Source organism: Nerophis ophidion, linkage group LG16 (genome assembly GCF_033978795.1).
Source record: "Nerophis ophidion isolate RoL-2023_Sa linkage group LG16, RoL_Noph_v1.0, whole genome shotgun sequence".
In the NCBI taxonomy this organism is placed as follows: Eukaryota; Metazoa; Chordata; class Actinopteri; order Syngnathiformes; family Syngnathidae; genus Nerophis; species Nerophis ophidion.
In genome coordinates this window covers 12423042-12436822 of record NC_084626.1, presented here as the reverse complement: position 1 = coordinate 12436822, position 13781 = coordinate 12423042, and the positions used below count along the sequence as shown (strand labels likewise).

At 39.6% G+C, this 13781-nt stretch overlaps 1 protein-coding gene across 14 annotated transcripts in view; it reads left to right on the top strand.

Annotated features, from left to right (window-relative positions):
• cacna1da (calcium channel, voltage-dependent, L type, alpha 1D subunit, a) overlaps positions 1-13781 on the top strand; it is a 218453-nt gene that overhangs the window by 134543 nt on the left and 70129 nt on the right. For all 14 annotated transcript variants that reach the window (XM_061874281.1, XM_061874279.1, XM_061874272.1 and 11 more), the window contains 10 exons: positions 64-151; positions 2146-2172; positions 3170-3330; positions 3399-3624; positions 6696-6903; positions 10160-10280; positions 10403-10490; positions 12129-12156; positions 12232-12386; positions 12459-12588. In XM_061874281.1, coding sequence (XP_061730265.1) covers positions 64-151; positions 2146-2172; positions 3170-3330; positions 3399-3624; positions 6696-6903; positions 10160-10280; positions 10403-10490; positions 12129-12156; positions 12232-12386; positions 12459-12588 — 1232 coding nt within the window. The remainder of the gene's footprint in view (positions 1-63; positions 152-2145; positions 2173-3169; positions 3331-3398; positions 3625-6695; positions 6904-10159; positions 10281-10402; positions 10491-12128; positions 12157-12231; positions 12387-12458; positions 12589-13781) is intronic.

Sequence of the window (13781 nt, the reverse complement as noted above, 5' to 3'; positions counted from 1 at the left end):
TCTGACATTAGCTGTGTTTATATTTTTGTAAAATTATTCTAACACCTTTATTTACGTCCACAGCGAGCGTTCCAGCCAGCGAAACGGAATCTGTCAACACTGAGAACCAAAACGTGGAGGATGAAAAGACGCCATGCTGCGGACCACTGTGGTGAGCGTGTGCGCTGCTTTGCAACACCCTCATTTCCAAGTAGGGATGTAACGATTAACGGTATATTGATAAACCGTGGTAAAACTTCCCACGATTAGTATTACCATTTAAGATTAAAATTATCGTAATACCGTGATTTTTTTTTAACACTGATTAAACCACTGACACTGCTCATTTACTGGAGAAGCAAACTAATACTGGCTAATTTAACAAGAGACATTAACTTAACTCCATCCATCCATCCATCTTCTTCCGCTTATCCAAGGTCGGGTCGCGGGGGCAGCAGCCTATGCAGGGAAACCCAGACTTCCCTCTCCCCAGCCACTTCTTCCAGCTCCTCCCAGGGGATCCCGAGGCGTTCCCAGGTCACCCGGGAGAGATAGTCTTCCAAACGTGTCCTGGGTCTTCCCCGTGGCCTCCTACTGGTCGGACATGCCCCAAACACTTCTCTAGGGAGGCGTTCGGGTGACATCCTGAGCAGATGCCCGAACCACCTCAACTGGTTCCTCTCAACGTGGAGGAGCAGCGGCTTTACTTTGAGCTCCTCCCGGATTACAGAGCTTCTCACCCTATCTCTAAGGGACAGCCCCGCCACCCGGTAGATGAAACTCATATCGGCCACTTGGACCCATGATCTTGTCCTTTCGGTCATGATCCAATGCTCATGACCATAGGTGAGGATGGGAACGTAGATCGACACGTGAATTGAGAGCTTTGCCTTCCGGCTCAGCTCCGCATTAACTTAATTCTCCATTAAAAATAGAATATTCCTCAGTCTAGATTTATTTCACATTACTGTCCGAGCAATTAAGATATTAAATTTTGCACAATAAACCTGCAGGATGTGCTCTCCTAGACAGAGCAATAGTTCGATAATCGAAGCAATGTGACAACAGGAAGTGAATTTGCGAAATGTCACATAAAGCAGACGTGACTTAGAATTAGACAAACTTTATTGATACACAAGAGAAATTGTTCCACACAGTAGCTCAGTTACGAAAGATGGAAAGATAATGCAGGTATAAAGTAGACTAAAAATGTACCAAAGTAGCAATATAAAATATAACATATATGTAATATTTACATTTATATATACTGTATATAAAATATCCTGATATATTATATTATTATATTATATTTTCATATAATATATACAATATATAACAAATCCCAGTTACCATGTACAATATTACAGTATATGTAACAACTGCAGCAAAAAAAAAACGGCACCCAATACTCATTTTTTCTTTATCATAAAAAAACACTAAAACTTTTACAAGTTTAAACAGAAGAAGATAAATATACTGTATTTATAAACCCAAATAAGAATAATATGGCTCTAAAGTAGCCAAAACAATTTTATACTATGTAAGTATATAGTACGGCCATAATCAATAAAGTAATCTATCCATCTATTCATCTATCTATCTATCTATCTATCTATCTATCTATCCATCTATATAATTGTATTTTTTTTTTTTTTTATAAAACGTGGTTAAAAGTGTGTATTAGTAATTTTTGGGCACATTCAACAATACGATGACAATAATGATAACTGATCATTTTGTTGACAGTAACCGGGATATAAAAATGTTCTATCGTTGCATCCCTATTTCAAACATACACTGTTTTAGTCATGTTAAAAAAAAAAAGGAAAATTAAATGACATCTGTGGAGCCCCCTGTGTATACTGGTCAAAATTATTTGTAAGACATGTTCGCAAGTTTGTTAGAAAAATAATAATAGAGCCAACACAGTCGAGGTGCAGATTTTGCACCCTTGGTTCAGATTAATCATACACAACTGATACAAACATGTTCCCAAGTCTTTTACTCTGTATTCTCACCTCAGTTAACCAACTTGTCCTTTCTACCTTATAACAGTTTTCCTTTTTGCAACCACTCTCTCCTTTCAACCTTTTTTAGACAAACAGTCATCTTAAACCTCTTTCAAACTGTCATTTACAAACTTTGACAAATTCTTCTTTCTTTCAGTCAAAAAATTTCAAAGTCAAAGTTCAGGTCAGTATATTTGTGCGTCTCTGCATGACCAATCACAGTCTGGTCAGCTGTATTTAGGGATGGGTACCTTTTCATGTTGAACCAGTACGATACCAATTCCTGGTACATGGGAATCGATAGTGTTACCAAATTTCGGTATTTTTGTGGGTTCATGTCTCTGTAAATGTTAATTTGTTTAATAATAAAATGTAAATATTTTTAACATTTAATAGTGATAATGATAACTCTTCTTTCCAACTTTTATGTCTTGTTTTTTTACACTTCTGTGTCTCATTTGCAAGCATGCATTAATTTGAGTTTGTCCCAGGTGTATTGCTATAGTCAGTAAGTAAGTAGTCTTTGCCATTAAGTTGAATGTGCTAGTTTTGTCCTTTGGTTGAACCCTACGAAGTGTTTAAACGTTAAATATTGTACTTTTAACACACTAGCGGTTTGATTGTAACGTGCATCTTAGTTGTAATTTTGATTACCTTATTTGGAGGCGTCGCCAGGTAAAACTGCTAATGCTAATCAGTAACATGAATATGGCATACCTTTAATGAATTAGCAAGGAGCTGGTGTATTTTGAAAAGGGGAGCCTTCTTTTTTAAGTGCATTCTATCAGACTTTCTTGCTTTGTTGGCATGGAAAATCGCAACATTACCCAGAGGCAGTCCACTATAAAAACGCCTGTTTGTTTGCCAAGTTCTTGAGCCAGTTTAGAATCTGCAACCAAACCTGACGTCACTTGCAACAAAAGTTTTGAAATTTGGTACCGTTTGATTTTACGTAAGTCAGTACTCGGTAGAACCGTTGGAATTTGTTCATACTAATAAAAGTACTGAATTTGGTACTCATTCCTAGCACATCAGAATGCATTTTAATGTATTATTTTCATCAAACAGTATCAGTATTTTCTAGTATGAATTTCTATAGCATGCTAATGCTACAAAAAGAAATACAAAACACTAAGAAGCAAGTATTTTAAGTCAGACCTCTTTAACATCCCCTCGTGCAGTCGGCGCTGGCGTCGCTGGAACAGGTTTTGCCGCAGAAAGTGCCGGTTGGCTGTCAAATCGGTGCCTTTCTACTGGCTGGTCATCATCTTGGTTTTCCTCAACACTCTTACCATATCGTCAGAACACTACAACCAACCCTTGTGGCTGACGCAAGTGCAGGGTATGGACACAACATCGCAGCCAACTTTCTGCACTGTTTAGCTACATGTGTGGTTGCCTTTCTTCCAGATGTGGCCAATAAGGTGCTCTTAGCTCTGTTCACTTGCGAGATGTTGGTGAAGATGTACAGTCTAGGCCTGCAGGCCTACTTTGTGTCGCTCTTCAACCGCTTCGACTGCTTCGTAGTGTGCGGAGGAATCACCGAGACCATCCTGGTGGAGCTGGAGATCATGTCGCCCCTCGGGATCTCTGTGTTCCGCTGTGTGCGCTTGCTGAGGATTTTCAAAGTCACACGGTATGACCATGACATCAATCAAGTCATTTTCTACTGTGGGCATCGTTTACAGTGTATTTCGACACCCCTCAGACTGGTTGATGATTATTGTTACAACCAAATGGGAAAATGACCACTGTTTAAAAATGTCCCTGTGATTTTGTTTAGAGATATAGGGAGACTGTGCAATAATTTGGGATCTTTGTTGTCATGATTACCGATATGTAAACAGCAGGCAAAGGTAAAATCTAAAGTACAGGCCAAAAGTTTGGACACACTTTCTCATTCAATGTTTTTCTTTATTTTCATGACTATTTACCTTGTAGATTGTCACTGACGGCATCAAAACTATGAATAAACACATGTTGAGTTATGTACTTAACAAAAAAGGTGACATAACTAAAAACATGTTTTGTATTCTAGTATCTTCAAAATAGCCACCCTTTACTCTGATTACTTTTATGCACACTTTTGGCATTCTCTCAACGAGCTTCAAGAGGTAGTTACCTGAAATTTTAACTTCAAAGGTGTGCTTGAAGCCCATTGAGAGAATGCCAAGAGTGTGCAAAGCAGTAATAGACTAGAGACTTAGACTTCCTTTTTATTGTCAGTCTAATTTTAACTTTACAGCACAGATAAGAACAAAATTTTGTTACATAAGCTCATGGTAGTGCAGGATTAAAAAAGCAATAAGGTGCATATACAATTAAATAAATATATATAAATTATATATATATATATATATATATATATATATATATATATATATATATATATATATATATATATATATATACACATATATATATATATATATATATATATATATATATATATATATATATATATATATATATATAAATGAATAGATTACTGTACAGATAAATATATTGCACTTTTTCACATGCGTCCACATTTATGGGTGTATGTTATATTGTCTTTTTTATTCCAGCGAGTTAATCCATTTTGGGGGAAGTAGAGGGGATAATTTAATTATAATGCGTTCAAGAGTCTTACGGCCTGAGGGAAGAAGCTGTTACAGAACCTGGAGGTTCTGCTTCGGAGGCTTCGGAACCTCTTTCTAGAGTCCAGCAGTGAACACAGTCCTTGGTGAGGGTGGGAGGAGTCTTTACAGATTTTCTGAGCCCTGGTCAGGCAGCGGCTTTTTGCGATCTCCTGGATAGGAGGAAGATGAGTCCTGATGATCTTTTCCGCCGTCCTCACCACTCTCTGGAGAGACTTCCAGTCTAAGGCATTGCAGGCTGCAGTCCAGACAGAGATGGTGTTGGTCAGCAGGCTCTCTATAGTGCCTCTGTAGTATGTGGTGAGAATGGGGGGAGGGAGTTGTGTTCTTTTCATCTGACGCAAAAAGTGACTGCGCTGCTGAGCTCTTTTTACAAGAGCTCCGGTGTGTAGGGACCAGGTTATATTGTCAGTTATCTGCACCCCCAGGAACTTGGTGTTGCTTACCATCTCCACCATTGTGCCGTTGATGTAGAGTGGAGCGTGGCTGGAATGGTGCTTCCTGAAGTCATCGAGGATCTACTTGGTCTTGTTGACATTCAGGACCAGGTTGTTGGTTCTGCACCATTCAACCAGATGTTTCACCTCCTCCCTGTAGTCCATGTCATTGTTGTCACAGATGAGGCCCACCACTGTCGTGTCGTCCGCATACTTCACAATGTGGTTATTAGTGGACTCAGGACGCAGCCCTGGGGGGAGCCGGTGCTCAGGGAGATGGCACTGGAGGTGTTGTTGCCCACTCTCCCAGATTGGGGTCTGTCTGTGAGGAAGTCAAGCATCCAGTTGCATAGGGGGGTACTGAATCCAAGGGGGGCCAGTTTGCTCACCAAGATCAGAGCAAAGGGTGGCTATTTTGAAAAAAACTATAATATAAAATCCATCCATCCATTTTTTTGGCACCATCGGTCGATGGTGCCAACTCAGTTACAATCGGGCGGAAGGCGGGGTACACCCTGGACAAGTCGCCACCTCATCGCAGTAGAATATAAAAAAATTTCAGTTATTTCACCTTTTTTTGTTAAGTACATAACGCCATGTGTGTTCATTCATAGTTTTGATTCCTTCAGTGACAATCTACAATGTAAATAGTCATGAAAATACAGAAAACGCTTTGAATGAGGAGAAGGTGCTTCCTTAAATTTTGGCCTGTACTGTATGTCTACTGTATCTAATGTATATGAATACAGTGATTGTACTATATATAGTAATCTATGGAAATACGGTGGTACCTCTGGTCTTTGTTAGTAATCTGTTTCGGAAGGTCAGACGAAGCCCAAATTGTACGAAAACTGAAAACGTTTTTGTTGCAATGGAGGGGATTGTACCTTCGTACTTTGCTACAAGTTCTTTCTTAAATTCAGTGTGAAAGAAATCTGTCATTACCTGGCATTTCAGGTTTGACATACACTGTTTTCCTCACCTCTCCCTGATTGGCAATTTGAGCACACCTGTTCCTAGTAGTCAAACAGACTTCTATAAATACCAGCCTGCTCTGCCGACAGTGCTGGAAGATTGTTACATGTTACAGACTATTCTTAAGTGTGGCAAAACAGTTTATGTTGCTCATGCTAATTGTTGCCTTTGTTATGCTGCTTATGCTGTTGTACACTTACTTCCCTAATGCACGACTTGTGAGAATTAAAGACTCCTGCCGGCAAGCCGCCATCTGTCTCCTGCAAATTCAATGTTTCTAACTGTTTTAATGTGGCACTGTTTAAGTGTTGGCACTCGCAACTTTATATGGTCCTATAAGGGGCTTATATATAAGTTGTACGCAAAAACAAAGAATGAGTCATCAATGCGTGGGATTGTTAGTTTGGGCACTCGATTCCACAGAATGATGGCAAACTGACTAGCAATGTTTGGCCTTGTGATAACCGGGATGGAATGCAAAAACTGGGCAAACTTTTGGAGAAACTTTTCACTGAATCACACAAAAAACAAGGTTCCACTGTACATATTGTTTGAAATATATAGTTGAAGATTTCAATGGCTTATTAGCCATTTGTTGTTTTTCACGTCATCATAAAACGCTCTCTCCTTTGCTACCTTGTTATTTTTGTCCCCAGTCACTGGCAGTCACTCAGCAACTTGGTGGCTTCTCTCCTTAACTCCATGAAGTCCATCGCTTCCCTGCTGCTGCTTCTCTTCCTCTTCATCATCATCTTCTCCCTGCTGGGCATGCAGGTGTTTGGTGGCAAGTTCAACTTTGACGAGACCCAAACCAAGAGAAGCACCTTTGACAACTTCCCCCAAGCTCTACTTACAGTCTTTCAGGTATTTAGAGCGGTCATTCCCAAACCATTGTGACGCAAACACAGGACTCTCATTCTATATACAGTGGGGCAAAAAAGTATTTAGTCAGCCACCGATTGTGCAAGTTCTCCCACTTAAAATGATGACAGAGGTCTGTAATTGTCATCATAGGTACACTTCAACTGTGAGAGACAGAATGTGAAAAAAAATCCAGGAATTCATATTGTAGGAATTTTAAAGAATTTATTCGTAAATCATGACGGAAAATAAGTATTTGGTCAACCATTCAAAGCTCTCACTAATTAACACTGACACGATTGCATATACGGCGGATACTGCCCTCCAAAATAGTTTCTCTCGTTTTGAGGAAATAACATTAGAGGAATTGTTACAACGTGTTAAGGGAATAAAACAGACAACATGTTTACTTGACCCTCTTCCTGGGAAACTGATCAAGGAACTCTTTGTATTATTAGGTCCATCAGTGCTAAATATTATAAACTTATCACTCTCCTCGGGCACTGTTCCCCTAGCATTCAAAAAAGCGGTTATTCATCCTCTTCTTAAAAGACCTAACCTCGATCCTGACCTCATGGTAAATTACCGACCGGTGTCTCACCTTCCCTTTATTTCAAAAATCCTTGAAAAAATTGTTGCGGAGCAGTTAAATGAACACTTAGCGTCTAACAATCTATGTGAAACCTTTCAATCCGGTTTCAGGGCAAATCACTCGACGGAGACAGCCCTCGCAAAAATGACTAATGATCTATTGCTAACGATGGATTCTGATGCGTCATCTATGTTGCTGCTCCTCGATCTTAGCGCTGCTTTCGATACCGTCGATCATAATATTTTATTAGAACGTATCAAAACACGAATTGGTATGTCAGACTTAGCCCTGTCTTGGTTTAACTCTTATCTTACTGATAGGATGCAGTGTGTCTCCCATAACAATGTGACCTCGGACTACGTTAAGGTAACGTGTGGAGTTCCCCAGGGTTCGGTCCTTGGCCCTGCACTCTTCAGCATCTACATGCTGCCGCTAGGTGACATCATACGCAAATACGGTGTTAGCTTTCACTGTTATGCTGATGACACCCAACTCTACATGCCCCTAAAGCTGACCAACACGCCGGATTGTAGTCAGCTGGAGGCGTGTCTTAATGAAATTAAACAATGGATGTCCGCTAACTTTTTGCAACTCAACGCCAAAAAAACGGAAATGCTGATTATCGGTCCTGCTAGACACCGAACTCTATTTAATAATACAACTCTAACATTTGACAACCAAACAATTAAACAAGGCGACACGGTAAAGAATCTGGGTATTATCTTCGACCCAACTCTCTCCTTTGAGGCACACATTAAAAGCGTTACTAAAACGGCCTTCTTTCATCTCCGTAACATCGCTAAAATTCGCTCCATTCTGTCCACTAAAGACGCTGAGATCATTATCCATGCGTTTGTTACGTCTCGCCTCGACTACTGTAACGTATTATTTTCGGGTCTCCCCATGTCTAGCATTAAAAGATTACAGTTGGTACAAAATGCGGCTGCTAGACTTTTGACAAGAACAAGAAAGTTTGATCACATTACGCCTGTACTGGCTCACCTGCACTGGCTCCCTGTGCACTTAAGATGTGACTTTAAGGTTTTACTACTTACGTATAAAATACTACACGGTCTAGCTCCATCTTATCTTGCCGATTGTATTGTACCATATGTCCCGGCAAGAAATCTGCGTTCAAAGGATTCCGGCTTATTAGTGATTCCCAAAGCCCAAAAAAAGTCTGCGGGCTATAGAGCATTTTCCGTTCGGGCTCCAGTACTCTGGAATGCCCTCCCGGTAACAGTTCGCGATGCCACCTCAGTAGAAGCATTTAAGTCTCACCTTAAAACTCATTTGTATACTCTAGCCTTTAAATAGACTCCCTTTTTAGACCAGTTGATCTGCCGTTTCTTTTCTTTTTCTTCTATGTCCCACTCTCCCGTGTGGAGGGGGTCCGGTCCGATCCGGTGGCCATGTACTGCTTGCCTGTGTATTGGCTGGGGACATCTCTGCGCTGCTGGTCCGCCTACGCTTGGGATGGTTTCCTGCTGGCTCCGCTGTGAACGGGACTCTCGCTGCTGTGTCTTGGATCCTCTTTGGACTGGACTCCCGCGACTGTGTTGTATCCATTGTGGATTGAACTTTCACAGTATCATGTTAGACCCGCTCGACATCCATTGCTTTCCTCCTCTCTAAGGTTCTCATAGTCATCATTGTCACCGACGTCCCACTGGGTCATTATTGTCACCAATGTCCCACTGGGTGTGAGTTTTCCTTGCCCTTATGTGGGCCTACCGAGGATGTCGTGGTGGTTTGTGCAGCCCTTTGAGACACTAGTGATTTAGGGCTATATAAGTAAACATAAGTAAGTAAGTAAGTAAGTAAGGAGGTTTTGGCTCATAATCTCATGATACATGGCCCCATTCATTCTTTCCTTAACACGGATCAATCGTCCTGTCCCCTTAGCAGAAAAACAGCCCCAAAGCATGATGTTTCCAACTCCATGCTTTACAGTAGGTGTGGTGTTCTTGGGATGCAACTCAGTATTCTTCTTCCTCCAAACACGACGAGTTGCGTTTATACCAAAAAGTTATATATTTTGGTTTCATCTGACCACATGACATTCTCCCAATCCTATGCTGTATCATCCATGTATCCATTTTTGTGTAAACTCAACTTGTCGTGTTTGGAAGAAGAAGAATACTGAGTTGCATCCCAAGAACACCATACCTACTGTGAAGCATGGGGGTGGAAACATCATGCTTTGGGGCTGTTTTTCTGCTAAGGGGACAGGACGATTGATCCGTGTTAAGGAAAGAATGAATGGGGCCATGTATCATGAGATTATGAGCCAAAACCTCCTTCCATTAGTGAGAGCTTTGAATGGTTGACCAAATACTTATTTTCGGTCATGATTTACGAATAAATTCTTTAAAATTCCTACAATGTGAATTCCTGGATTTTTTTTTCACATTCTGTCTCTCACAGTTGAAGTGTACCTATGATGAAAATTACAGATCTCTGTCATCATTTTAAGTGGGAGAACTTGCACAATCGGTGGCTGACTAAATACTTTTTTGCCCCACTGTACATTCAGGATTTTTGCAGCCTCGCTCTAATTAAAATTTTATGTAAAGCATTTACTGTTGACAGTTTTAATGCAAATGATTTATCCTGCCTTGCTACTGCAGAACATTCTGTAAAAATACAAATTGATTACAAACTCAGATCTTGACCGGAGAAGACTGGAACGCTGTGATGTACGACGGGATCATGGCGTACGGAGGTCCTTCCTCTTCGGGGATGATTGTGTGCTTTTACTTCATCATCCTCTTCATCTGCGGAAACTGTATCCTCAGTCAATAAAGACACTTTCATCAAAACTGGGTTTATGTGACCTACAGGCTATTACACCTTTTAATAAATCAGGAAATGACTCAACTTGTTTCCTTTACCAGCAACTTTGTTCAGATATCCTGCTGAATGTCTTCTTGGCTATCGCTGTGGACAACTTGGCAGATGCAGAGTCTCTCAACACGGATGAAGCAGATAAGAAAGGGTAAAGCATCACTATTTACACTTTGCAGTTAATATTTAGGTTTTTTCATCTAGCATAAAAAAGGGAAAGTATTACATTTTTGCTCGAGGGCTGCCCCTATGTTTGTAAAATGTAGATCCCATTTTGGCCCCTGCAAAAAAATAAAATATTAGGGATGCAGGATATTTTTGTTTTCAAGCCGCTACCTATAAGTAATAACATTTTATATAGATATTTAACTGTAATTTGGGCGCACCTTTGTTTGCGACTGGCTTTGCGGCAGCTTCTTTAGCACTTGCATTTCAGATGGCTGATAAGGTTTGATGTGTTGAAGCTCAATGTTTTTTTTCCCTCTTCGTGGAATATTTGCAAAAAATTTGGTGCAAATAGCACACAAAATGTCTTCCTCTGAAACAGTAAACAAGTCCCACACAGTCAACGCCATGTTTTTTTACAATGAACTCAAGGGAAGTTCATAACAGGAAAAAAAGAGCGCTTGCTCACCCAAACCCACCAACATTATGAGTAATCTTGCCTCATTGGAGTGTTTATTAAATGTTTTTATAATAGAAGCAATTTTTTTTTTATTACTACTGGATTTATCATAATTCCTTATGTCGTCCCTTATCTGTCTGATTTTTATTGTGAACCCATACAAATCAAATCTAAAAAAGACATGTTTCGAAGCTACAGAATCCAACAAAACTACCGTAGTTCCTTGAATTGCCGCAGGGCATATAGTATGCGCCTGCCTTGAATTACTGCCGGGTCAAACTCGCTTCGCTACATAATTAGCGCAAGATTAGTATTACCGCCTGGTCAAATTCGTGACATCACGAGTGACACTTCCCCTGTCATCATTTTCAAAATGGAGGAGGCTGATTTCAATACCGGTCATTTGAAATCGCATAAAGGGAAGAAGATTAAGAGCTATTCAGTAGGATTTAAGGTCCAAGCTTACATCACACTCAATTTTTTACTGCATGTGTTTAATAAGTGCTGGAGTGAAAAGAGGTTTTAAAATAATTAGCGCATGCTTACTTTTACCGCATGCCTTTGGTAAACGCAGGAGTGAGAAGAGGTTTTAAATTAATTAGCGCCCCGGCAGCAATTCAAGGAAATACGGTAATCTGGGTTGTAAAATAAACATTGACATAAAGACTAAGCATATATGCTTGTGCTAGAAAAAAATTGAAGGTGTCCTGGCTGGACCACAGTTATGATAGACCACTCGGGGTGTACCAGTACACCAAAATACCGGACCATTCCTTGGCTTTAAAGGTCAGTTTGATTCATTTTGGGTCCAATAAGGCAACACAATGCGTTATATAAAAGTACTTGGTGTTTGTGCGAACAACTTGAATGTTTTTTAAAAATAAAACATGAAAAAAAAAAAAGGCGTGCATTACCTTTACACCTTGAAAGACAAAGTAGGTGATGTAACATCTTCATGACACCAACAGAGATGCTTACTAGTATCATCAAGCTCATGTTATTTTATGGTAAATCAATTCAAGAAGGAGGAACCCCAAATGTAATATAAAACATATGTTTTGGCAGTTAAACATTAAGTACTGTCCAAAATTAAAACTAAAGACATACATTAGCATTATTAAATTCGTTATTCGTACAGTTTAAAGATGTGTGTTTCTGTTCCAGGGAAAAGAAGGATGAAAAAGATGAGAAGGTTTGTTGACTTTCAATCAAACAATAGTTTTAAAATTCAAAAGCAAAAGGTCAAGCAGTTTGCACATACATCCAGGACGAAGAAGAGGACAACGACGACACTGCAGCAGAAGAGGAAGACCCAGAAGTCCCAACAGGACCTCGGCCGGCAATCTCCGACTTGGTAAAGAAAGAGAAGATCACACCGATCCCAGAGGGAAGTGCCTTCTTCATCTTCAGCAACACTAACCCGTAAGAGACCGCACAAACACACACGCTTCAATCAAGACACAACCCGAGCTGAGCTTTTGTTTTGTGCTGCAGGGTTCGCGTGTTGTGCCACAAGCTCATCAATCACCACATCTTCACCAACCTCATCCTTGTCTTCATCATGCTCAGCTCTGTCTCGCTTGCTGCCGAGGATCCCATCAGAAACTTCTCCGCTCGCAATATCGTAAGTGTGTCGCTCATTTTTGCAAATAATTTTTTCTATTTACATATTAGAGCTGGGGTTTTCAAAGTGTGGCAGAGTGAGCCCATAAGACAGTAAACACATTACCTAGAGGCATTACCTATTAGCCAAAAAACAGGGTTTTCTGCTCGCTCAAGATAGTTTTTACCTAAATGTATTATTTTTGCCTAGCTAAAGTTAAGTTCTTACAGAGGTCTGCAACATGTGGCTCTGGAGTCACATTTGGTTCTTCTGCCTCCTTGTTGTGGCTCCCTCAGATTTTTTTTTAATCCTGGAAAGAAAAAAGTTTGCCTTTTTAAAAAAGGGTTTAATAATATCTGACTGTCAGTGAGGCGGTTAGCTGAGTCCTGAGGTGCAAGGATAGCAAGTAAAAGAGAATGGAATCCTGTTTGTTCAGTTCGGCTTTTCGAGTGTGCAATCCCTCTTGGAAAAATAAAAAAAAAGTTTAATTTTATATGGACAGGTTGCTTTTCCTATAAATAAATAATACAACAGATGAAAACTTTTAAAAGTTTATAAGCTGTGTTACATTTTTCGTCTCTATACTATTTTTCCATTGTGGAAAAGTCGGCAAAATGTCTCTTTTGATAGAAAAGGTTGCAGACCCATGAGTTAGCAGGTTTGGAAATGTTTTTCTTTGTTTTTCTCTAGCTGCTGCACCTCCACACTTTGAAAACCCCTGTCGGAGAGAACTATAGTTGTAAAGTTACTAGCAGTTCTGTTTTTCTTCTGAACTCTAGACAGTTTTCGAAGCATAACCAACATCATTACATACACTAAATAGCATAATTTAAAAGAGATGTAATTCAAAACATTGAAAAAGTCACCTCAGTAGTGACATAAATGGCAATATCGATTTTTGTAGTTAAATACAATACAAGTGCTGACAACTTATACACGGTATTTACATATTCATTTAAACAACAAAATTGATTACATTAAAAAATGTAGCCAAGCAGAATAGTAGATGTAAGTCTAAGTATAGCTGAACTGAAAATATGTAATTTGATTAGAATATATTATTGATTAATTAGCACAATGTGCCAACAATGATTATAATATTAATAGGGGTGCACGATAAATATTGGACGATATAAAAAATTATATGGTCAATAAATCTGATAAAGTAAAAAAAAAAACAACCTCCAATGTGCTGTAGGTGAGTTAAAAGAACA